The following is a 23,979-nucleotide window of genomic DNA, read 5'->3' as shown; positions in this document are numbered from 1 at the left end:
TAGCAAAGAGCCAACTAGCCAGTTCCTCCTAACTCTCCAGACTGCCTCCGTTGATTCATTTTAGCCCTTTCTTGATGTTTGCTAATGACTGGCCATGCGCCTTTAAAGAAGGCATTGTCCCTGGGATGTTAAATCTAATACTATGGGAGCAGGAAACAAGGTTTGGGCCTAAATTGGAGAGCTGTTGTCTGTTCAGTATCAAACTTGGCTGTATGGATTGGGTTTGTGGGCTGGCTTGTTCCCAGGACCAGCTTATTGGTGGGGCTCAGGATGTAACAAAAACACTGATTACTGCAGTGATTCGGGTTTACGTTAGGACTAGGACCAGTTATAATGGTCCTCTTTAGCTCATGGCGGGTTATAGTGGTCCTCAGTAGCTCAGTTGGTAGAGCATGGCCCTTGTAACACCGGGATAGTGGGTTTGATTCAAGAAACCACCCATAAATAAAATCTATGCACGCATGACTTAGATGCTTTTGTCAAAAGCAACTGCTAAATGGCATATGTTATTATTATTATTATTATTATTATTATTATTATTATTATTATTATTATTATTATTATTATATTATAGGCTCTAACTAGGGCACAGAGCAATATCTTCTACATAGCTAGGCGCCCAAAGTTTTTCCTGGTCTGGTCAGGTGGTGAGTAAAACCCCTGGCCCTAGTCATAAAAGCCTTTTGGCCACAGGCCCGTGTTGACAAGCAGGTAGCTCTTGCAGCTTAAATAATGTTGTAAAAATATAAGCTGTAGACTATTACTGAGAGGTATTTCCTCAGTAATTGTCCTCCATTAAAACTCATGTCCAATGTTGGCTCCTCTCCCATTCATGCTACTGACTCTGTTATGGACCACAGAAGGAGGCTGAGAAAGCTCTCGCTGTCTCTTTCTCTCGTCTTTTTTCTGTTAGACTCGGCCCTCTCAAGTGGAAAAAAGCACCCCTTTTTTTATGTGGCTTGACGGCTCTCCTCTTGGTGTCTGGGGTTGGGTTTGCGTTGCTAAGCTATGTGTTTTGTGATTCAAGCAGAACTGACTTACCCCCCTGTCGCTCTTTTTCTCTCTCCCCTATGTGTTTTCCAGGCCAAAGAAACTGACACTGAAAGGCTACAAGCAGTACTGGTGCACGTTCAAGGACATCACAATTTCCTGCTACAAGAGCAAAGAGGAGGCTCATGGGACACCCTCTCTCCAAATGAATCTAAGGGGTACTAGTACACACACACACACTCACTAAAGAATTCAACAGTTCCTTTACTACCTGAGTCTGTGTGATCCCCAATGGTGTGTGATGGATGGCTTTGACCACCTACCGCCCCCTTTCTCTCTCAACTGTTCGTGTTTTTGTAGGTTGCGAGGTGACACCAGATGTCAACATCTCCGCTCAGAAATTCAACATCAAGTTACTTATCCCGGTAGCTGACGGCATGAACGAGATCTGGCTGCGGTGTGACGCTGTGAGTACGACTCTTTGGCCCCCCACAGGCAGACCCCCCCCCCAGGGGAAACACTGATACTGTAAATGCGTCCATATAGTCATCTTATAATCATAACCACCATCCTTCTCTCTGTCTACTCCCTCCCCATGCAGGAGAAGCAGTATGCCCACTGGATGGCAGCGTGCCGCCTGGCCTCTAAGGGGAAGACCATGGCAGACAGCTCCTACAATCTGGAGGTCCACAACATTCTGTCCTTCCTCAAGATGCAGCACATGAACCCTGACCCCCAGTTCATTGCGGAGCCAGCCGTCACCAACGACATCAACTCTGAGTGCCTGGTGTCTCCACGCTACCTGAAGAAGTACAAGAACAAGCAGGTAACTGGAATAACAACGGTCTGTGTGGAGAGGAGACCCCATTTATGTAGCCTACAGCTGAATGGCCATGGATTCAAATGTGCATGCAGGTGGATACATACACTGCGAGTGAAGAGACAAAGCTATGGCAGCAGAAAGCAACCCTGGCGAGATAATGGGGAAATAATTGTTCCAGGGGGAGTTTGTTGTTTACCCCCTACCCGATGCACCCCAGCTGGGCGCCTCCTGGCGTCTGGGTTGTCCTGCACAGGAATGCAACCTCCCTCCCTCTCTCGCTCCCACCTTCCCTCTAAGGGGAACCCAGGACAGCGGACCATGCACTCAGCAGTCTAAAAGGGAGGATTACCACAAGTGAAGCTCTAAGGCGATCTCCTTACTCTAAACTAGCTTCCTTCCCTCGTCTCCTTTCTGTCATTATAACTGAAAGGTGACTAGCAAGGAAGCTAGTTGACTGGAAAGAGGTCCAAAATGTTAATTTCACCCATCCATGCCCTGCCAGATCTGTGCTCAAGAAGGAAAGGAAAAGAGGAAATAATATAATACTGAAGACTATTGAGAGACGTAGCCAGAGAAATCCAGACAAAGGAGTTGTCTCACTGAGAACTCGGAGGCAAACCACCAAAAGCCAACCAATGATAAGTCACATTTATGCATTAGATTAACTTGTTTAAGGGGCAGTATAATTGTGCTCTGTACTTCCCATAATTCCCATGTAAATAACAGGCTGATGTATATACTGTACATTTGACCTGCAGAGCACATGCCTCCACAGATGGGAGGGGGAGTGGCCTTCCCTCGCTGACTCACTCAATGTGGTTCTGATTAAGCTGTATAGGAAAAGTGGGACGTTATTTTGGTGTGGGTGTGTGTGTTTCGGTGGTTAAGTGATGACTCCATACTAGTCTGGGTTTGGACTGTAACCATAGCTTCAGCCTGGCGTGTTACTTGGTCGTCTAGGAAAAGAGCATGGGGTAAGACCACTCCTGATGTGTGAGTGAGAAGGGAGGAGGGGAGGGCTCATCAAACAGGAAATGTCTATCCTGGGTGGACATCCTAAAACAGTCATTACTGTGTCCACTGAATCACATTGAAATTGTTTTTATTCTAAAAAAAAGGAATGAGAGAGAGCCAAACTTGTTTATTTGGCATTGCTGCCTAAAAACAGGATAGGTGTGTGAGTGTGTGTGTGTGTATAGTCTGTAGTGTGAGGGGCCTCCTACTCAGATCTCATTCAAATTCTCACCCCTCCTAGCCTCTTTACCCAGGCCTGTGGGGCAGTCTGTCTGTATGGGGCTGTGGTCCTGGCCCGTCTCCAGTCTGTCTAAGTGTGAGGCTCTAACCCAACCGAGCCTAGCTAGGCAAGCAAGGGATGGCCCAAAGGCACCTCATGAAACACTCCTTTCATCTCTGGCTGGACAGGGCTACTGGTAGTGGGATTAGCAAAGGAAGTTTTGAAGAGCATTGTGTGCTTTTTGTGAATTTGTTCTGTAGTTTTTGTGTGTGTTTGGGAGGGGAGTTTGAGGAAATTAGTTCTGCCTGGGAATGCAGAATGGGAAGCTAGGCTGAGAAAAGCCACTCTGTCAGTCAGCTAGTTGTGCTGTGGGAGAGATGTTTTCAGGGTACTGCCTCTCCCTTTACCCCCCCCAAACTGGACTTCCTCTTCTCAACCCCCATGGGACTTCGTGCTCCAATCCCAGCAGATACGCACAGGAATTTATAGATGGTTTCTTACCTTCCTAGCCAAACATACAGTTTTACATAAGAGAAAGCAAACTGGAGAGGCCAAATAACAAACACCAGGATTTTGCTAGTTAACCAAATCCAGAGAGCTGTAGCTCTCTATACTACAGCTGTGTGATGCCTTGGTAGGTATTGCCACCTGGTGGACATAATGGGAATTGCATACACAAGGCTACTGGCCTGCCCTATAGTATAGTACTCAAGCTAGTTAAGTGTAAAATAAAACCTTCACCTGTCACCCAGGTCTTTCAAGAAATAATTACTCAAATTAAATGTTTCAAACTTGTAAATCAATTAAATCAGTTTGTAATTGTTTGTGTCCAAATAACTAAACCCTCTGCTTGCCCTGACAGATACTATACTGCGACTGCTGCTGCTTTCTCTCCAAGTGGAGACTGCTGCATGATCCTTCAGACCTCAACTCTCCTGTTCATTTACCCTGTTCTGATTCGGATTCTGCTGCTTTGTTTTGGAGCTATTTTCTTTGCTCGATGGCCTTGTTCTCACCTGCTTGTTTTTCTTTCTTCCTTTCTGTTTTCTCTCTACCTCCCCTCCTTTTGCACTCTTCTTCCATCCCTGCCTCCCTCCCTCTTCAGCCAGGCTATATCAGGGACCTGGTAAGTGGAAATGGCTTTGTCTTGGGGTCGTGGTTGATTTACCATAGTAGTAGTTGTTTAACAGTCAATAGCTAGTTTGTTTCACCTTTAGTCTTGGGAAAACTGAAACTTCCCAGTCTAAGGGTGATTGCTAACTGAGTTTTGTTCAAGCCTCATTTCCCCATTTCTCCTTCAACTACTAACACACTCTGAATGGGATAGTAAGATGGTCAAGTGGTGAGTCTGTCCTGAAGACCCAGGTCAGCATCTGTCCTACTCCTCATCCCACTGACTCATACGCCATGGGTTTGGGCTGCTCTGCTCCGAACTCAACTTTAGGGCTGTAAAGAAACACACTTGCGCCAGGGCGGGGAGGCACTTCATGGGCCATTAGACTTAGACTGGCCTCTGGGGATCTCAACTGTTGGTTCATACTTTAGTTCGGTGACCTTGTGTGCCTTCCTATATTTACGGGAAGGTGTCTTTGGGTTTAGGGGTTTATAGCGTGGTTTTAGTGTGGTGAGGGTGGGGCCATGTGTGCAGAGTAGACCAATGTCTTTGTGTCTAGGGCAGGGCTGTTCAATTCAGGTCCTGGAGGGCTGAAAAACATCCGTTTTTGTTTTGTTTCTACCTGGTAGTTAATTGCACTCACCTGGTGTCCCATGTCTGAATTAGTCCCTTACTAAAAAGGGAGGATGAAAACCAGAAGTGTTTCAGCCCTCCAGGACAAACATTGAACAGCGCTGGTCTAGGGCTTGGTTTCAGAGTGGAGGTGTTGGTGTGTCACGTGTTCAACAGCCTTTCAATGTGTGTTAATCAGATTTCGGCCCGGATCCTGGAGGCCCACCAGAACGTGGCCCAGATGAGTCTGATCGAGGCCAAGATGCGCTTCATCCAGGCTTGGCAGTCCCTGCCCGAGTTTGGCATCACTCACTTCCTGGCCAAGTGAGTCCCTCTCTCTTCTTCTTCATACAGAAAATAACAAACATTTTCCCCAAGTTTGTGTCTCTCTGTCTGCCTCTCGGTGTCTGTGTGTTTTTGGACTTGTTGTTTTATGGCTAACAGAGATGTTATTGTCGGATACAAAGATGCATTGTTAAAATCCAATAATCATATTACTTCCAAGAACCACATCCCAAGCAGTGTGCTCACTTGGAATTCTCTGTCATTCCCAGATTCCAGGGTGGGAAGCGGGATGAGCTGATCGGCATCACCTACAACCGTCTGATCCGGATGGACGCCAACACCGGAGACGCCATCAAGACTTGGAGGTTCGCCAACATGAAGCAGTGGAACGTCAACTGGGAGATCAAGATGGTACAAATTTCAGCTTATAGACCAGGAAATTAACAGTTTGAGACAACGCATTCAGTAATCTAAACAGTCACCGTCAGTTTGTTTTCGCTTTACCATCTTAACATGGCATTTCACATGTAAATCTTTCACATCTTTACTAAATTAATTGTCAGTAAAGTCCTATGGTTTTGACTGTGTGATCACCTTGTGCCCTAGGTGACGGTGGAGTTTGCAGATGAGCCCAGCCTGGCCTTCATCTGTGCGGAGGTGGACTGTAAGGTGGTACATGAGTTCATCGGAGGCTACATCTTCTTGTCCACGCGCGCCAAGGACCAGAACGAGTCTCTGGATGAGGAGATGTTCTACAAGCTGACCAGCGGCTGGGTCTGAGTCTGACTACCCTATGCCAGTGGTCAGAGATTAGGGGTCAAGAGGGGAGGGAGGGTGGGGACTAGATCTTATCAGTTTATTTTATTTGTTATATATTTTTGCTGTTTTTATTTTGGAGCTGTGCTGAAGAGGCCCATGCGGCCGCCCACTATCGTTATTGCTGTTAAGAAGCTGACACCCTTTATTTTTTGTTGCGTTAATGCTGACAAAGGTATTTGTAAACACTAATATTTTGCGTAATGCTGCAGCCCAGATGATCTCTGAACTCCAAACCCTGCCTGTGGCTCCCCCATCACTCTCCAATGCACAGGGGACATTGTCTACTTCCTCAAGCAGCTATCACAAAGCTATGTCCATGAGAACGTATCACATGTCAGGAGACCTCTCCCTCACAAAACGGCAACACACTTTTACTTCCTCGGCAGAGACAGGAAGTGATATGGGGTCATTTCCTTCCGTCATTAAGGAAAGGCTGAGGAACGCATAGCTCATGGAGAGACTGTCCTCTCCACCCAATGAAGGATTTTCATTTGATCTAACTACTCCATATGAAGTCACGTGTAAGCACTTCTCCAGTGTACATATGATCCCTTTATGAATAAGCTGTAGTAGTTAAATGAATATGTTTGTTTTTTTATGGTGTTTTCTTTCTGAGCATGCCTCCAGTGGCAGTTTCCTCTCCCCTGTGTTCAGTAGTGTGCTTGAAGAGTTGAAACAAGCCTTGGTGCACACCTACAGTTGTGTTTTCCTGTTGTCTTGATTAGTTAGTATGTCAGAAAAACCGGTTCTGAATATACACAGAGCTCAACCAGGGTGAATGTCCTACAATGTGTTCTGTAAACACCTGAATAACCATGCCTAGTTCTTACAGCTAAAATATGTCAGTGTGGTGCTTGATCATCTAGAAGGGGTCACTCAAGGATACTCTTGTTTGAGAAGTTATTTTTCTGGTTATGTTGACAAGTCCTGAGGTAATTACTGAAAATGCGAATGAGTATGTTATTGTCATGGAACATGTGGTGCCATGAAGGCTTGTTGGCCAAATGATGTGGCTCAGGTACATGCTGCCAGCCACATAGGGTTGTCAGATGCCCACAGCATGTAGGAAAGGCCTCAGCTCTGCCTTGAGACTCAGACCCTTGCCATTGCATTGTGCATGTATAGTACAGCTGGAGGGATATTACCAATAACAGCGTTCCCTAATGCAGCTGCCTCCTTTATGTTATCGACGTTCTTTATCTTACACCGTATAGTATTACTATTATTCAGTAGCGTTTTCATTGTTACGCACCAGCAATAGGTCACCAAGTTTGAAGAATGAATTATGCAAAGTCCGGGTTTCTTTTTTCCTCGGTATGAAGGAACATTAAATGAAGTATTCGTTTTTTGTAACTTATGTAAAAACACAGGTTTAATTGAATTGTACAGTTGTTCTTTTGTTGCTGCTTTTTTTTGGGGGGGGGGGGTATTTTTGTTTCCAGATAAGAGCGGGGAGCCATTAGTCAACATTGTGTAGTTTGAAGATTTGTGTCTGCCAATGTTACGGTCTTATTGAGTTAACATGATCTATATATGAAGATAACACTAGTCTCAAACTCCAGGTTGGTAGAAAGTTAATGAAGATTTGTCTCACACTACTTATTATTATTATACTCAGAAACATTGATAAATGGGCTTTTCAATGTACTTTTTTCTTCTTGCCTCTCCTATAGGCAGAATGACATTGCTAATTTCTATTCTTGACTTTTTTTTGGGCACTGAATTTGCGCTCTAGCGCTGTAAAATTCCACCAATGACACCTCCCTAGGCTATCAAACTCTTACTCTGTTCAGTGCCTTTAAAAAATATATCACTTAATTTTCAGATTTGATCACCATTGTAGCTTTTCTTTGAACAATGTTTTTGGTATGAAGGAGACCCTTTTAGTTGAGACAAACGAGTGTAAATTAACTGAAGAGAAGGAAGCTTAGCCTATTTTTTTTTCCTACTATAATGTTGTTTTTTGTTTGCCTCCTATGTCCAGAGCAGCAGTGCATGGCCTGCTGTTTTCAGACTGCAAAGAAATGCATTTATTTTAAAAAATAAAAATACTTTTTATTTAAGGTTTGAGTTATAATATTATATTCCTACTTATTCAAACATCGAGGCAGTAATGATTACTGAGGACCAGAAATCATTCAGGATACCGCTTTAAAGCTAAAGTATGTAATTTTCTGTATCTGCAACCATTTAAATTTGGGTGATTCTACCCTGTCTCCACCAGAGGGCAGTACGTAACCACCCCATCTTCCACCCACTGCTGCACTCACATCATATCCAGGACTGGATCCAAACTTCTCTAAAAGTCACTCACTGTTCTTAAAGCGGCTTCCAATGTTATCTGGCATCTGTCAAACAGAGTGGCAGATTCATGGGGAGTTAAAATGAGCTCAGAGTTACCAACCGTCTTCGTTTACAGGCTCCCCGTCCTGCCACGGCAACCGTCCGTCTGTCACCTGTGGAGCAGCTATGGTGTGGAGGTGCCATAATGATGGCACTCGGGCCACCTGGTGCCCGCAGTGTCTTTGCATCCTGTAGGGTGAGGTGGTGGGGTGTGACTCAGACAGGCGACAGAGGTGTGTGTGTGTGTGTGTGTGTGTGGGGTGGGGGGGGGGGGGGGATGCTCAGCAGGTGTGTCAGAGGTGTAGACGGTTGGATTTATTCTGTCTCTTTGGATTATACATATGTGATCGTAGCTACATTATCTGAGAGAAAATGTTAACATGCACATCACAGTGCAGTTTAGAAAACAAAATGGGTAGTATAATCTAGTCATGTTCATGGAATCGCAGAGACATCTGAGCATGTAGGATTATTTAAGATTACTGCCTTGGGCTATTACATTCAGTATCCCTCTATGTGAATAGAACTCAGTGCTTGTCCACTCGTCTCCACCCTCAGTCCAGTCCTGTCCTGAGGTCAGATGAGGTGTTAATCGTGTAGCTCTGGGTACAAAGAAATCTACAGGGAACACCCTGCCCTTCAAAAAGATGTCAGAATGACAGAATCGGGACAAAACGAGGCATTCTTCTGCAGTAGCATTTACACAGTAAAGTACTATTCAAAGCACCCTTATTTTTATTAGGGGTAGTGGTTCAGACATGTATATCTGCATGGAGGATGTCACTCAACCAACTAAAGCTGTGTGTGTGTATCCTCGGTGTGCTTTTGTGTCAGTTCCTCCTCTCACAGCCAGCCACATCCTTTCCCCACGCTCCCTTCCCTGGGTCTTCTCCAGAGGGAATATTCCCATTGTGTGTGTGATGCTGAATGGGAAGTGGGGAAGTGCCTGTCCTCAACCCGTCGCCACTCCACCTAGTGTCACAGAATTCCTGTGACCTCATGGTACAACAGGGTGACGTCCACCAAGATGTGAGCAGAAGGAGTCGAACTCTTCAAAGAAGAGTAGAATTACATTGCGTTTCAACTGATTTAATTAAATGACATGCATTACACGGAAGGTATCTGACACCACCTGTAACTACTGAAGTGCCAGCTGTCTTCCAGTGCTTTAATTTCTAGGAAGCATATTTCCTCGTCTTCCTCATACCTAGTTAAGGTAATGGAACTGAGGGTTGATTAATTTTAACTTGATTGGTTGAATGAGGATTTTTGTTTGTTAGGGGGGGTGCAACTATTAGGAAGGTGCTCCTAATGTGTGGTGTGTGTATGTACGTGTACTCATTCATCCTCATCGAGGTTGATGCTTACATTTCCTCATGACTGCATCAAAAGGCCAACTGTATTTGGCAGGCAACTCTATACTCCCAGTCTATCGGAAAAGTGAATGTTACACATTGGAATAGTGTAATGCCGTCCAGGAAAGCAGATCACAATAGGCTATAAACCAATGGGCAGTTAAACAGTCATTCTCTGGAGCTGGGTATTTATTTATTTCGGGACTAAGGCATCTTCTCATACTGGGGAAACATGTTTGTCTTTGTGTTCAGATGCTGCCTTAGTAAATACAGTGATTGCATTCTGGACAATGGATGTATTATGTCCACCTTGTAGGATTTCTCCTTGCCTGTAGAGGGTACTCGTTTCCTCAGGTGCTATGGAGCGTACATGGTTAAGGTACATTAGTGCACGTACATCAAATCATGTCAAGTCAATCATTAAGCACTCAACTTGTATTGAACGTCCTCAGCCTTGTTTGATTAGCAAGGACCATTGATACGTACCAATGTACAGATGTCAGTGATGGACCTGTTGGCTGGGGCCAGGGCATGTGCCTTAAGTGTGAAGCTTGTACGTCATAAAGACTTTGGCACATGATCTAAGGGTGTCCTCTCTGATGAGGTCAGATGGTGTTTATAGAGATGAGCTGTGTCTGTAATGGGAGCCAACAAAGTTTGTATAATTTGCGGCCAGTCGTTACTTTCACAGGCACACTGTGAACACACTCTCAAAGGATATTGCACATTTTTTTTGGGGGGGGGGGATCAAATTCTAACTAAATATCACAAAATAATCACATTTTAAATATAATTTCCCAAGTCAAATCTACATCTTGGTAAACATTTTATTATCTCTCTAGTTGTGTTTAGTCAGAACCTCTCAAGGTATAATCCTCTCTCCCAGGGTAGGTTGCAGCTTCAGGCATTCTGACTCAAAATTGGCTCATTTGCATTACCGTCGCCCCCGAAAGCCTCTTTAATTCAGTAAAATCTTGTTTCACACACGACTGCTAATGCAGTCTGGAGCATTGACCTTATTTAAGAACATGGGAAACGGGTGTGAGGATCAACAATGAGTCAGGGGTGCTGGGACCTGCATGTCCTAAGGGGTTTGTGGGGTGTGGGAGAAGTGCTCCATTGACATAGGCCTACATTACATGTTGTGTAAGAGTCGTAAAAAAACATCAATCTCAACACTAAACCACTGAGAACGATAGCCAAGGGAGGAATAAAAATGTATGCAAATGAATTACATACAGTAGCCTATTTCGTTATGTTTGGAAGAAACAGCCTTGTCTGAGAGGTCTCAGCGAGATCTCTCTTAATTGTGTGTTGCCAAATGACAACTCAACACAATCAATTATAAATGTATTATTATCAATGATCTTGTCCTTGGCAGATCACTGTGACAGGAGCCGCCCACCGGGTCCAAATCTACCCTCTTCTAAGTCAGCTCATCCGTTTCCATGTATCTATTGATTCCATATCTGCTGCTTCACATCTCTAACACCCCCCACCATAGAAACGTAATAGGCAATAAGCTCCGTCTCCACCATTCAACCCCGGGATCCGACAGTCTACGTGTCGCCACATTAGCCCTCTGCAGTATAGATATGACAACTTCCCGATGTGACACTGTAATAAAGCCCAAATTGGACTTTGGAAAATAGAATTGGATCCTCAGCTGCTTGTCATACCCAGGGGCTGTCCGGCCATTGATTGGCTAAATTAGCTGGCCGGCTGACAGTTATCTAACGGCAAAACAAGGAGTCGGCACTGATTGGGTTACTGCCTGCTGGGGACATGGGGAGACAAGGGTGGGATGTGTTGAAGATGAGGTCTCTGCAGTTGAAACAGGGACTGCAGAGGAGAAGCTATGATATGAACTGTAGTGTATATGTAAAGATAGAAGACTGCACTAAGGATCTCATTCGTCCCAGACCGTGATAATGCATTAGTTCTTATTAGCGTTGTGCTGATAAGTGAGGCGATGTGAAATGTTCTGATGAAGAAAGACCCAAGCTATACTGTAGGTTCTATATTGGCTGTATAAACTATAACTAATGGCCTTTTTTTTTTTTCTTGGTCAGGGTCCTAGTGATGACTAATGTTGGATGCATCACAGCCCATTTAGTTAGCACTGTAGCAGTAATACTCCACATGGCTGAATATTAACTGATACAGGGATTCGTGCTTTCACGTCTAAGTTAAGATGCTGCCTTTAGGCGAGATGAAATGTTTTCACAGTGTTAGCACAATGCACTTCATATTGTCACACACGGGAGAGGTTAAGTGTAATGTGTTGTTTTACCAGGTCAGTCATAGCAAGCAGTACAGCACCCCTGGAGCAAATCAGGGTTAAGAGCCTTGCTCAAGGGCATATTGTCAGATTTTCACGTAGTCAGCTCGGGTATTTGAACCAGCAACCTTTTGGTTACTGGCCTAGTGCTCTAACCGCTAGGCTACCTACCGCCCTACTACAAGTACGATTTCTTTTGACCAGAAATGAATTACTTGTGACTGCTTGAAAGCCCTTAATTGATTCATACTTATTGCCTCAAAGTCTAATCAAAGTGATTTTATATAGAAAATCAAAATGTTGTAAATGTCTTTTCAATTATATTTTCCTGCTGAAATGGCTTCTCTGGGAAGTCTCCATATAAAAAGGCACTGGCAATATGTGAAGCTTCCTTCCAGTTTAACATCAGTTCCAGAGTGCATCGTTGGCGGCCCACTATTTAGTATATAATTGCTCTGCAATACATGTCAATTCTCCCTATATGAGTTTATATTGGAGCGCAGATTCTTCTTCTTTGCTGATAAACATTATATAACATATTGGGATAGGAAATAATGTATTCATAGCAATACTCAATAAGGGTTCCCTGAGATGAAATAATTGCATAGTACTGTGTTGTTCAAACATATTTGTTGAACGGGAGGTGATGTAAGGTAATACAGCAAGCACAAAACAAGTGTATGTTTGTGTACAGTCTACTCTTTTTCTTCCTGGTGTATACCACAGGCCAGGCTGTAGTGTAGAGTGGATCTGCTTTCACCTTGTGATTGAAAGGTCATTGAACAATCCTAGTCACGTGACACATTGTTCAACAGCAGAGAAAGTCTTTCTAAAGACGAACCGTTATGCCTGACCGAACCTCATCAAGGAAGTAGTAGTTGGAATTATAAAGCATACTGCACCTTCACTCTAAACACTTTCATTGTTTTCTTTAGAAATGTTCAGTCGTATTACCATAGTGAATCTGATCCAATTCGGAATGCTCAACAGAGCTTAATTACTTGCGCTTGTGTGGAGCATTGTGCTAGAATAAAGTATGATTAGGTATTAAACTGAGATACACTCGAGCAGAGGAACTTAATTGAACAAGGGAATCGTGAGACATAAAGCAGAACACAAGAAAAGTTAGGTTATTTATAATGCGAGTCAGGTCACGACCCAACTGTGTGACTGAAATAAATGGTTTGGCTATGGGTGACGTGTCACAGAAATTCAGCCTGCCTCTCCTGTCTAACGTTAATAAAAGGTTGTGAGATGAATGACGATTAGCGTTTGACTTCACACAAATCTACTCGAATTGGAACAAAATAATTTGGGTATGCACTGTCCCCACTTGCTTCAAGATGTCCACTATTGGTGCGGTCTGCCCAACGCATCACCGGGGTCACACTGCCTGCCCTCCAGGACACCTACAGAACCCGATGTCACAGGAAGGCCAGAAAGTTCATCTAGGATATCAACCACCTGAGCCACGGCATGTTCACCCCGCTACCATCCAGAAGTCGAGGTCAGCAGAGGTGCATCAAAGCTGGGACTGAGAGACAAAAACAGCTTCTATCTCAAGACCATCAGACTGTTAAATAGCCATCACTAGCCGGCTACAACCCGTTTACTCAACCCTGCACCTTAGAGGCTGCTGCCCTATATACATAGACATGGAATCACTGGTCACTTTAATAATGTTTACATACTGCTTTACTCATTTCATATGTATAAACTGTATTATATTCTACTGTATTTTAGTCAATGCTACTTCGACATTGCTTATCCTAATATTTATATATTTTCTTAATTAAATTATTTTACTTTAGATTTGTGTGTTTTGTTGTGAATTGTAAGATACTACTGCACTGTTGGAGCTAGGAACACAAGCATTTCACTACACCCGCAATAACATCTGCAAAATGTGTACGTGACCAACCACATTTGTTTGATTTGAAATGTTGAAAAATAAGACCAGATTTAACAAGAGCCAGTAAATCACTCTGATGAAAGAATATAAAACATGCTCTTTGTTGTTTGATTTACTCCCACTGTTTGGTTCAAGGAGATACGCAACCAAACACACACGCTAGAAATGAAGCCTTGACCTCCTCTATAAACTATACACATGTATATTAATCTTACATGCAGATCTCATGCCCTGCTTTCCCACCCATCAGATAATAAAATACCAATTCCCTCCTACATTTCTCACGTAATCCTATTTCACTGTAATGACTAGGGTATGAACTCTTCAACATACTGATTTGAATAAACAACAAGCCACATGAATGCCCTGTTTGAATGGAGTGTTTGATCAGTCAGAGGAAGGGAAGGGAGATACCTAGTCAGTTGCACAACTGAATGCATTCAACCAAAATATGTTTTCCGCATTTAACCCAACCCCTCTGAATCAGAGGAGGCAGCCATCTGTCCGCATGGGGAGAGGAGAAGCGGCCCGCGCTAGGAGAAGAGCAGAGGGTCCGGCCTTGCCGTTCCGCTCCCCTCTCAACCCCCTGTTTACCCTATTCTCTACACAGGGACTAGGGCGCCTTGTTCTCACTCCCTCCTCTCCTGGAGCCCAACTCCAGCTCCACCACAGTGATGTCATGGGCAGGAATGATGTTTATGTTTTCCACTGTGAGAGGTGTGAGGAGTGTGTGTTGCAAGGGTTGGAAGGGGTGAACGCAGCCCTCAAGGTGATGGAACTCAGAGAGAGGGAGTGCTAGGGTCTGCAATACTGCTCCTCAACCAATCACAAAGTTATATTAGATAGATGGATACGGTGTAGATACAGTTCAAGTCAAAAGTTTGGACACACCTACTCATTCTAGGGTTTTTCTCTATTTTGATTATTTTCTACATTGTAGAGTAATAGTGAAGACATGAAAACTATGAAATAACATACTGAATCATGTAGTAACCAAAAAAAATGTTAAACAAATTCAAATATATTTTAGATTTTAGATTCCTCAAAGTAGCCACCCTTTGCCTTGATGACAGCTATGCACACTCTTGGCATTCTCTCAACCAGCTTCACCTGAAATGCTTTTCCAACAGTCTTGAAGGAGTTCCCACATATGCTGAGCACTTGTTGGCTGCTTTTCCTTCACTCTGCGGTCCAACTCATCCCAAACGATCTCAATTGGGTTAAGCTCGGGTGATTGTGGAGGCCAGGTCATCTGATGCAGCACTCCCATCACTCTCCTCCTTGGTCAAATAGCCCTTACACAGCCTGGAGGTGTGTTGGGTCGTTGTCCTGTTGAAAAACAAATGATAGTCCCATTAAGCGCATACCAGATAGGATGTCTTATTGCTATAGAGTGCTGTGTGCTGTCAGAATGCTGTGAACTCTGTAAAGCATTTATTTGGCCTACAATTTCTGGTAAAACCAATGAACTTATCCTCTGCAGCAGAGGTAACTCTGGGTCTTCTTTTCCTGTGGCGGTCCTCATGAGAGCCAGTTTCATCATAGAGCTTAATGGTTTTTGCGACTGCACTTGAAGAAACTTTCATAGTTCTTGAAATTTTCCGCATTGACTGACCTTCATGTCTTAAACGTAATGATGGACTGTCGTTTCTCTTTGCTTATTTGAGCTGTTCTTGCCATAATATGTACTTGATATTTTACCAAATAGGGCTATCGTCTGTATACCACCCCTACCTTATCACAACACAACTGATTGGTTCAAACACATTAAGAAGGAAAGAAATTCCACAAATGAACTTTTAACAAGGTATACCTGTTAATTCAAATGCATTCCAGGTGACTACCTCATGAAGATGGTTGAGAGAATGCAAAGAGTGTGCAAAGCTTTCATCAAGGGTGGCTACTATGAAGAATCTCAAATATATTTTGTTTTGTTAAACACTTTTTTGGTTACTACATGATTCCATATAGGTTATTTCACAATGTTGATGTCTTCACTATTATACTACAATGTAGAAAAAAGTAAAAATAAAGAAAACCCTTGAATGAGTAGGTGTGACCAAACTTTTGACTGGCACTGTAGATAGATACATAGGTAGATAACAACCATAAAAAAAAGTGTTCCACCCATCTGGCACGTCCACATAGCCTCTTCTGCCCAACTGAAGATGTGGCATCTGTCTGGTCTCTGTGGTGTACAAAACACCTATTTACAAGATCTTACAGAATTACTACAAAACTACTCTCTGTTTTTCCACTTATTGAGCAATCCTTTCCTGCAGTTTGAGAGGTGAGTTGAGCCTTTGTAACCTTGACTCAGTTTCATGCTGAATGTTTAGTTTCTTTCATCGTCTCCGCTTCTCAAATTCCCAGTCTCTCCTCAGAGAAACACAGCTGCCCAAATTCCCAGACAAGCCGGCAGGAAATACCTGATGGCCCTCTCTAACCCCCTGGATTCTCTCTCACCCTCTCTGTTTCTCTCTCTCTCTCTCTCTCTCTCTCTCTCTCTCTCTCTCTCTCTCTCTCTCTCTCTCACGCACACACATACACACATTCCTCATGGAACTACTGAAGAGGAAATATGACATTAGTTTGAGTCTGTTTGTCAGAGTGGGGTACCGTAGAGACGGTAATGCTACTAAATCCCTGCCTCCACCTTGTCCTGTCCCAGCTGGTTCTTGGTAAGAGCAGCAAACTGCTACCATACAACATACAGGTTCAAATGTACTAGCAATAATAAAGCCCCAGTAAATCACATTGCAGAGGTACGGGAAAAAAGTATGTCCCAGAAGAGTCCCAAGAATCACAGTCAAAATTTAAATTCTTTCAATGAACGCCCTCCACATGTTGAACTAGATGTTTGCATGGTTCGAGATATTGAAAACACAACACAGAACTTCACAAACTATTGGAAATTGGTCCAGAGAAAGTTTTGAAGGTCAGAGAAACAGTTCTATTTTCTATGACTGCCAACATAATCTACTGTATATCTAGGACTATCAGTGCTTGTGCTTAGGGCATTTTATACTGATCTCCAAATGACTCATATTCATGGGGCAATTAAATTGACCTTACCCCTAATTCTCCAGAATGGTGAATTCATGCCAGTGGTTGATGTTATGATCAAGTCAACAGGACTACAAAGAGTGTAGTGTTTTCTGAAAAGCAGGGAAGCAATGGCTGGTGCAGTACTTTCTGCAACAAGAAAATAGGTGATAGATAGCGAGAGGATTTATAATCTCTTATTCAAAAATCATGGATCACCATTGTCATCCAAGTGTCCCAATAATGTTCAAATAGTCTTCAATTATTTCCTTTGCTAGTTTATTTTCCTCGTGACCAGTCATGAAAGAAGAAAAGGAGAAGAACCTTTTTAAAACTACTGAGACACATATTAAACCTGTTCTCCCTGTCTTTGGTGTATAAAAGAGAAACTCTGCCAGGACAAGAGTTAGAGGTCTCTAAAGAAACTGGATGACTCACACACAACCAAGCAGAAAACTGGACACAGCACACTCAGGGTCTGATTAATGCAGAGGCTTACCGGGGTTGGATCTAAAAAGTAAAACAAATAAAAAATACAGTATATATTAAAAATACAGTATAGATTATATATGTGTATACATATATGTGTGTGTATATATATTTACTGCAACTGCCAACCACAATGAGTGTGGATAGCCTGCTGCTATGCTAATTGTCAGATGGGGGAGGAAAGAAGGTAGGGGGTCCACATGGATAAGTGGGTGGCCCTGCCTTGATTGGGTAACTGATTCATAGAAAAATAAAGATAAACTGCATAACAAATAAATATGACTGGTCAATTGTGTCATTCAGGGGCTGGGCCCCCCAAAAATGCATATACAAATAACATACTTTTTTTGCCAATCACAGGAATGTTCTCAATGTTCAAAACACACCAGAGAGCATCATTTACCCACAGAGGATCAATAGTTTATAAAAAAAAATAATTACAGTGGATCACAGAAGGTTAGTGGCACCTTAATTAGGGAGAATGGGCTGATGGTAATGACTGGAGTGGAACCAGTGGGTGGAATGGTATCAAATACAGCAAACACATGGTTTCCAGGTGTTTGATGCCATTCCATCTGCTCCGTTCCAGACATTATTATGAGCAGTGGATGAAGTTTTATCACAAGCACATACAGGTAATTGCCAAAATAAAGGAAACACTAACACAAAGTGTCTTAAAAGGGTGTTAGGCCATCACAAGTTGCTAGAACAGCTTCAATGCGCCTCGGCATAGATTCTACAAGTGGACCTGAACAATACCAGGAAAATGCACCTCACACCATAACACATACTTTGTATCCCTCATTTACTCAAGTGCTTCCTTTATTTTGGAAGTTAACGGTATACAGTTAAAGTTGGAAGTTTACATACACTTAGGTTGGAGTCATTAAAACTCGTTTTTCAACCACTCCACAAATTTCTTGTTAACAAACTATAGTTTTGGCAAGCCGGTTAGGACATCTACTTTGCGCATGACACAAGTCATTTTTCCAACAATTGTTTACAGACAGATTATTTCACTTATAATTCACTGTATCACAGTTCCAGTGGATCAGAAGTTTACATACACTAAGTTCACTGTGCCTTTAAACAGCTTGGAAAATTCTAGAAAATGATGTTGTGGCTTTAGAAGCTTCTGATAGGCTAATTGACATATTTTGAGTCAATTGGAGGTGTACCTGTGGATGTATTTCAAGGCCTACCTTCAAACTCAGTGCCTCTTTGCTTGACATCATGGGAAAATCAAAAGAAATCAGCCAAGACCTCAGAAAATAAATTGTAGACCCCAACAAGTCTGGTTCATCCCTGGGAGCAATTTCCAAACGCCTGAAGGTACCACGTTCATCTGTACAAACAAACAATAGTACGCAAGTATAAACACCATGGGACCACGCAGCCGTCAAACTGCTCAAGAAGGAGACGTGTTCTGTCTCCTAGAGATTAACTTACTTTGGTTCGACAAGTGCAAATCAATCCCAGAACAACAGCAAAGGACCTTGTGAAGATGCTTGAGGAAACAGCTACAAAAGTATCAATATCCACAGTAAAACAAGTCCTATATCGACATAACCTGAAAGACCTCTCAGCAAGGAAGAAGCCACTGCTCCAAAACCAACATAAAAAAGCCAGACTACAGTTTGCAACTGCACATGGGAACAAAGACCGCACTTTTTGGAGAAATGTCCTCTGGACTGATGAAACAAAAATATAACTTTTTGGCCATAATGACCATCATTATGTTTGGAGGAAAAAGGGGGAGGCTTGCAAGCCGAAGAACACCATCCCAACTGTGAAGCACGGTGTGGCAGCATCATGTTGTGGGGGTTCTTTGCTGCAAGAGGGACTGGTGCACTTCACAAAATATGTGGCATCATGAGCGAGGAAAATTATGTGGATATATTGAAGCAACATCTCAAGACAACAGTCAGGAAGTTAAAGCTTGGTCGCAAATGGGTCTTCCAAATGGACAATGACCCCAAGCATACTTCCAAAGTTGTGGCAAAATGGCTTAAGGACAACAAAGTCAAGGTATTGGAGTGGCCATCACAAAGCCCTGACCTCAATCCTATAGAAGATTTGTGGGCAGAACTGAAAAAGCGTGTGCGAGCAAGGAGGCCTACATTCCTGACTGTGTTACACCAGCTCTGTCAGGAGGAATGGGCCAAAATTCACCCAACTTATTGTGGGAAGATTGTGGAAGGCTACCTGAAACGTTTGACCCAAGTTAAACAATTTAAAGGCAATGCTACCAAATGCTAATTGAGTGTATGTAAACTTCTGACAAACTGCGAATGTGATGAAAGAAATAAAAGCTGAAATAAATAATTCTCTCTACTATTATTATGGCATTTCACATTCTTAAAACAAAGTGGTGATCCTTAGAGACCTAAAACAGGGATTTTTACTAGGATTAAATGTCAGGAATTGTGAAAAACTGAGTTTAAATGTATTTGGCTAAGGTGTATGTAAACTTCCGAAATCAACTGTACTTACAGTCGGGAGTCCGCAGTTTTGGCGGCATGCGTGCAAAATATACAGCTTGTTGCGTTGTGGCCATAGACATATAATCCATAGAAAGGTTTTGGAGCCTCTTACCCTTGCAATTTGACTGTTAAACTCATGGGTAAACTAGCAGTGGGTGCCAGCCCTGACTTGAATGGGAACTGCCATCTATGGATTGTATTTCTATGGTTGGTTGCGGCTGTAGGTTTGCTTTTTGCAGATTTCAAAACACAATCTCGGAAAAAAATTTCAGTTTGGAAAGCAAATGCCCACTGCTGTCTGTAGAACAAATAGAACGTTTTTTCAGGGCCGCCCGAGTGTCGCATCTTTCTAAGGCACAGCATCACAGTGCTTGAGGCGTCACTACAGACCTGGATTCAATCTCAGACTGTGTCACAACCAGCCGTGACCGGGAGTCGCATAGGGCAGCGCATAATTGTTTCAGCATCGTCTGGGTTAGGGGAGGGTTTGGCTGGGGGTGGCTTTACTTGGCTCATCGCACTCTAGCGACTCCTTGTGGTGGGCCGGGCCCCTGCAGGATGACTTTAGTCATCAGTTGAACGGTGTTTCCTCCGGCACATTGGTGTAGATTTGGTAAGCTATTGCCACAACAAGCACATCGGCCATCACCATGAGTAGCCTATGGCTTCATCTTCATCATTAGTAGTTTACTGTAGCCTATAATATACATCTCCTCCTAATATTGTACAATCTGTGTGTCATTTCATTGGCCTGGGCTATTGCTAAATCAAGACCAGTTTAATCTCAGTTTGTCAGTGTCAGAGTAGCCACTCATTTCAGTCATTTGTGTGGTATTAAAAAAGATTCAGCTAATGTCTTCCATCATGTAAATTAGGTGGAATTGCATGAAATGCATTTTTAAAAGGCAGATTTATTTTCAGACCCTGCCCCCCAAAAAATCCCGTGGGTGGAATTATGGTCTGGGGGGCGCTATAAAAAAAAAAAAGTCCTGGGGTCTATGATTTCTTAAACTGGGCACAGTCTGTGGGAATTCCTATGGAACAGCACACTGTTGGCATGGCTATGGGAATGAACACACTGGCAGGCAGGGTGGCAACAGCTGGCATTTTGGGAGAGCAGGCATGTGGTGTGTACATTGACAACATTTATTTAGCCCAATAGGCTACTAGTCAATTAGTGCAGAACTTTGTGCAGTTAATCAAGGAAATATACATACTGTACGTTTCCAAGCAATAATTCCAGGCAATTAAATGTGTTGCAAATATTGGCTTCATGAACCTTTATAGCCAACAATTGAAAAACAATTTTGGTTGGCCAACCAAAAGAGAGATTGAATGCATTATCATGGATGCATAGGCCTATTCAAGGCCAATATTAAAGATTTGATAGCAAGCAAAGTAAGAAAATATAGAAGGACAACAACTATAAATCCTTCTCATTCGATGGAAAACAACTGTAAATCATGGCAAACATACTTGTTATTTTGGAGGAGTGTTTTTGAGAGTCAAATAAAATCCAGATTGCGTTTACGTAGCGCCTACTCCACGTGACTGGCGGTTTGGAAAAGTTGCTGTGAGGACCTGCTACTGCTCTTCGATCGAGACAGCAGCTGTGGCGCGCTAGTAGTCTAGCACTGCGAGAGCGCTCTGTCTTTCTTTGAAATACGACTGTTGAACGAAATTAGGCTACTTCTATGTCAAAAAGGACATGTTCCCTTTTACTTTGATTGGATAACAGGAACGACTTTGCAAGTGAAAGTTCATGGACTCACGGTGATATCCTTTGAGGCTTTGACGCTTGAACCACACGTGAAACAGTCGCCTAACAAGAAGTGAGTTACTTTTATATTTACTGTTCTGTTTACTCTCGGTTTTTCACATTATGAACATGTTATATACACATAATAGCAAGTTCAAATTGTGTGACGAGTTCGTTATCTACGTTTGTACTGGACTTTCGTTCAACAATTAACATTAGAGCGCAGAGTCCTGTTTGTGTCACTCTGTCTTCACCGTGCCTGTAGCAAGATTCAGCTAAATATCCCCTCGACGTTGCTACTGTTAAAGACTATACATTAGTTTACGACCTATTGCACACGTCAAAACATTCATTCGATTATTCAGGATTTGAAGACTTACATCTTGTAAAATGCATGCAAAACAAGTCATTTAAGTATTTTGGGCTGAAGTCTGACACCAAGTTCATTTCAGTGCTACACTGTCAAAGTAAAGTTTGTTCAAATTGTACAGAACATTCGACTATTGCAAAATATGTATTTCAAAGGCATGCAACTCACAGTACACAGCAACCACGCCGCCTAATTTTGAAGTCTGATTTTTCCCATGCTCGTAATTTTCAAACTGAGACTATGGTGTTTTGAACACTAGCTAGACATTGTTCAAACTTCAAATAGCCCCCGATCTGATTTCAGGGAGGCTTTTCTCACAAGCTTCATAGAATGGCAAATATTTCATTTATGCTCCTAATAATAATGCATCCTGCTAGTTTCATATAAGGATGCTTTATTGCAAGAGCTACATTTTCATAACCTGAAGCTCATTATTATGTGCTCATCTGTATATTAAGACATTAACTGTGGGTTGAACTTAATAGAAAATGTCAGTCAGGCTCAGGGGAGAACGACTGACCCCTCTCATTGAAGCCACTACGTTCAAGGCCGAGCACGGTACTGCAGGCATTCTTTGCAGAAAACCGGATCTCCCATTTATAAGGAATGGGAAAATGGCAATTTTATATTACACTTGATGTATGTCCTTGAACCGGTTATTCCGAAATCGCACACATAATAAGTTATAAGGATAATGTAGTAGCTATTGGCAGCCTGCAGTACCCCGGTCGGAATGCTGCTTGAGATACTTAATGAGAGGGGGCAGCACTTAGCTAGCCTGCAACGTCACTACCTGGAGTAGCTCAAGCTGCTCATGTTATGTCTACGTAAATCTCCCACATGAAACGACATTTTAAGACTTCCTTGGCTTCAAATGCACTATTTGGTGTTCTCATAGGAACAAATTGTATTATGTGATCGATAGCGTTTTCCATTCATAAATAGTCATTGGTCAGGCTATTGAGAAAGTCATTGGTATTTGATTTGTTTGAATACCACACCCAGCAATAAGGAAAAGTCACATGACTATCATTGATCATAAGTTTGTTTGACTTTTATGGTTTATAAAAACCCAGGATGTCCTGTTCATATGAAACTCTTGTTGAAAGCAGTAACCCTAATGGAACCCTATTTACCAGGCTAATGGCCAGATACTATTGTATGTGTAACAATGCAATGCTCGGACAGCTGATTTAAAAATGGGTTAGTACTTGACTTCTGCTCTCTCACACACCTGCACACAGAGAGAACATTTTCCAAATTTTCACTTTAATAAATACAATTGTGTACCACATGATCCTATGGAACATTACAAGAAGGAGAATGTAGAACACAGCGGAACACATGGCTTGCTGAATCTATGGAACACATGTTCTGAAGTGAAGCACTTGTGGAAACTGTATCATTTTGCAGGGCTATTGGCCCTACTCCAAAACCATATCAAAGCAATTCATTGGTTATTAGTTCATGCAAATGTACATGTTGCTGTAACCTTGCTAACCTACAATATTACTCTGTCATAACTTAGTGGCTATGATATTGGACTTGAGTAATATCAAAAACCTCTTAATTTTATGTCATTGCAAAGCAATTAGGCTAGCCCCAAATGATTATGTAACAAGTCTAACAACATGTTTGTTTTGTTACTAGGGTAATTACAGTAGCCTTCAGGATTACTCAAATGGCATGAGTGGAAGGTAATGTAAGGTGTGACCCCACTAAAATCAGGCTGTTACTAATAATTTTCCTCTGAACATTGTTATTTTTCCCAGTTCCATAGTGTTTAGGCAAGCTACAACGCTGAGCTTGAGTTTGTATTGGAGCCAAAGGGTGGAAAAAGTCATTTGGAAAATGCAATACATTTTGGCTGGGTGGTAATTGCTCATTGCAGATAAATCCTATCTCTGTATTGCCTAGTCTCTGACAGGTTGGGGCCATGCAGGGCTGCTGTTTCCACCTTATTCACCTCATCTCTTGCTCTCCTTAATACTACTTCTTATCTCCTAGCTGTTGACCAACCCAATTAACTCCAAATGCACACCACACTCCCATGAAGTATTTAATT

At 42.6% G+C, this 23,979-nt stretch overlaps 2 protein-coding genes across 12 annotated transcripts in view; both read left to right on the top strand.

Annotated features, from left to right (window-relative positions):
• The window catches only part of LOC139375105 (fermitin family homolog 2), an 88,054-nt gene extending 80,114 nt beyond the window's left edge, over nt 1–7,940 (top strand). For 4 of the 8 annotated variants that reach the window (XM_071116571.1, XM_071116566.1, XM_071116569.1 and 1 more), the window contains 7 exons: nt 1,084–1,208; nt 1,351–1,457; nt 1,592–1,816; nt 4,153–4,173; nt 4,973–5,097; nt 5,328–5,469; nt 5,665–7,940. In XM_071116571.1, the coding sequence (XP_070972672.1) occupies nt 1,084–1,208; nt 1,351–1,457; nt 1,592–1,816; nt 4,153–4,173; nt 4,973–5,097; nt 5,328–5,469; nt 5,665–5,838 (919 nt within the window). In that variant the 3' untranslated portion in view covers nt 5,839–7,940. The remainder of the gene's footprint in view (nt 1–1,083; nt 1,209–1,350; nt 1,458–1,591; nt 1,817–4,152; nt 4,174–4,972; nt 5,098–5,327; nt 5,470–5,664) is intronic. The other 4 variants (XM_071116573.1, XM_071116568.1, XM_071116572.1 and 1 more) reach the window with 1 other exon arrangement.
• Nucleotides 7,941–21,321: 13,381 nt separating this feature from the next.
• Nucleotides 21,322–23,979, top strand: part of LOC139375104 (syntaxin-binding protein 6-like) — a 92,268-nt gene continuing 89,610 nt past the window's right edge. For 3 of the 4 annotated variants that reach the window (XR_011627750.1, XR_011627749.1, XM_071116563.1), the window contains exon 1: nt 21,326–21,617. The gene's annotated coding sequence lies outside the window, so the exon portion shown is untranslated. Of the gene's footprint in view, nt 21,618–23,979 lie in introns of all 4 variants that reach the window. The other variant, XM_071116564.1, reaches the window with a different exon arrangement.

Source organism: Oncorhynchus clarkii, chromosome 19, assembly GCF_045791955.1.
Source record: "Oncorhynchus clarkii lewisi isolate Uvic-CL-2024 chromosome 19, UVic_Ocla_1.0, whole genome shotgun sequence".
NCBI classification, from domain to species: Eukaryota; Metazoa; Chordata; class Actinopteri; order Salmoniformes; family Salmonidae; genus Oncorhynchus; species Oncorhynchus clarkii.
The sequence above is the reverse complement of the archived record's forward strand: the minus strand, read 5'-3'. Positions and strand labels throughout refer to the sequence as shown.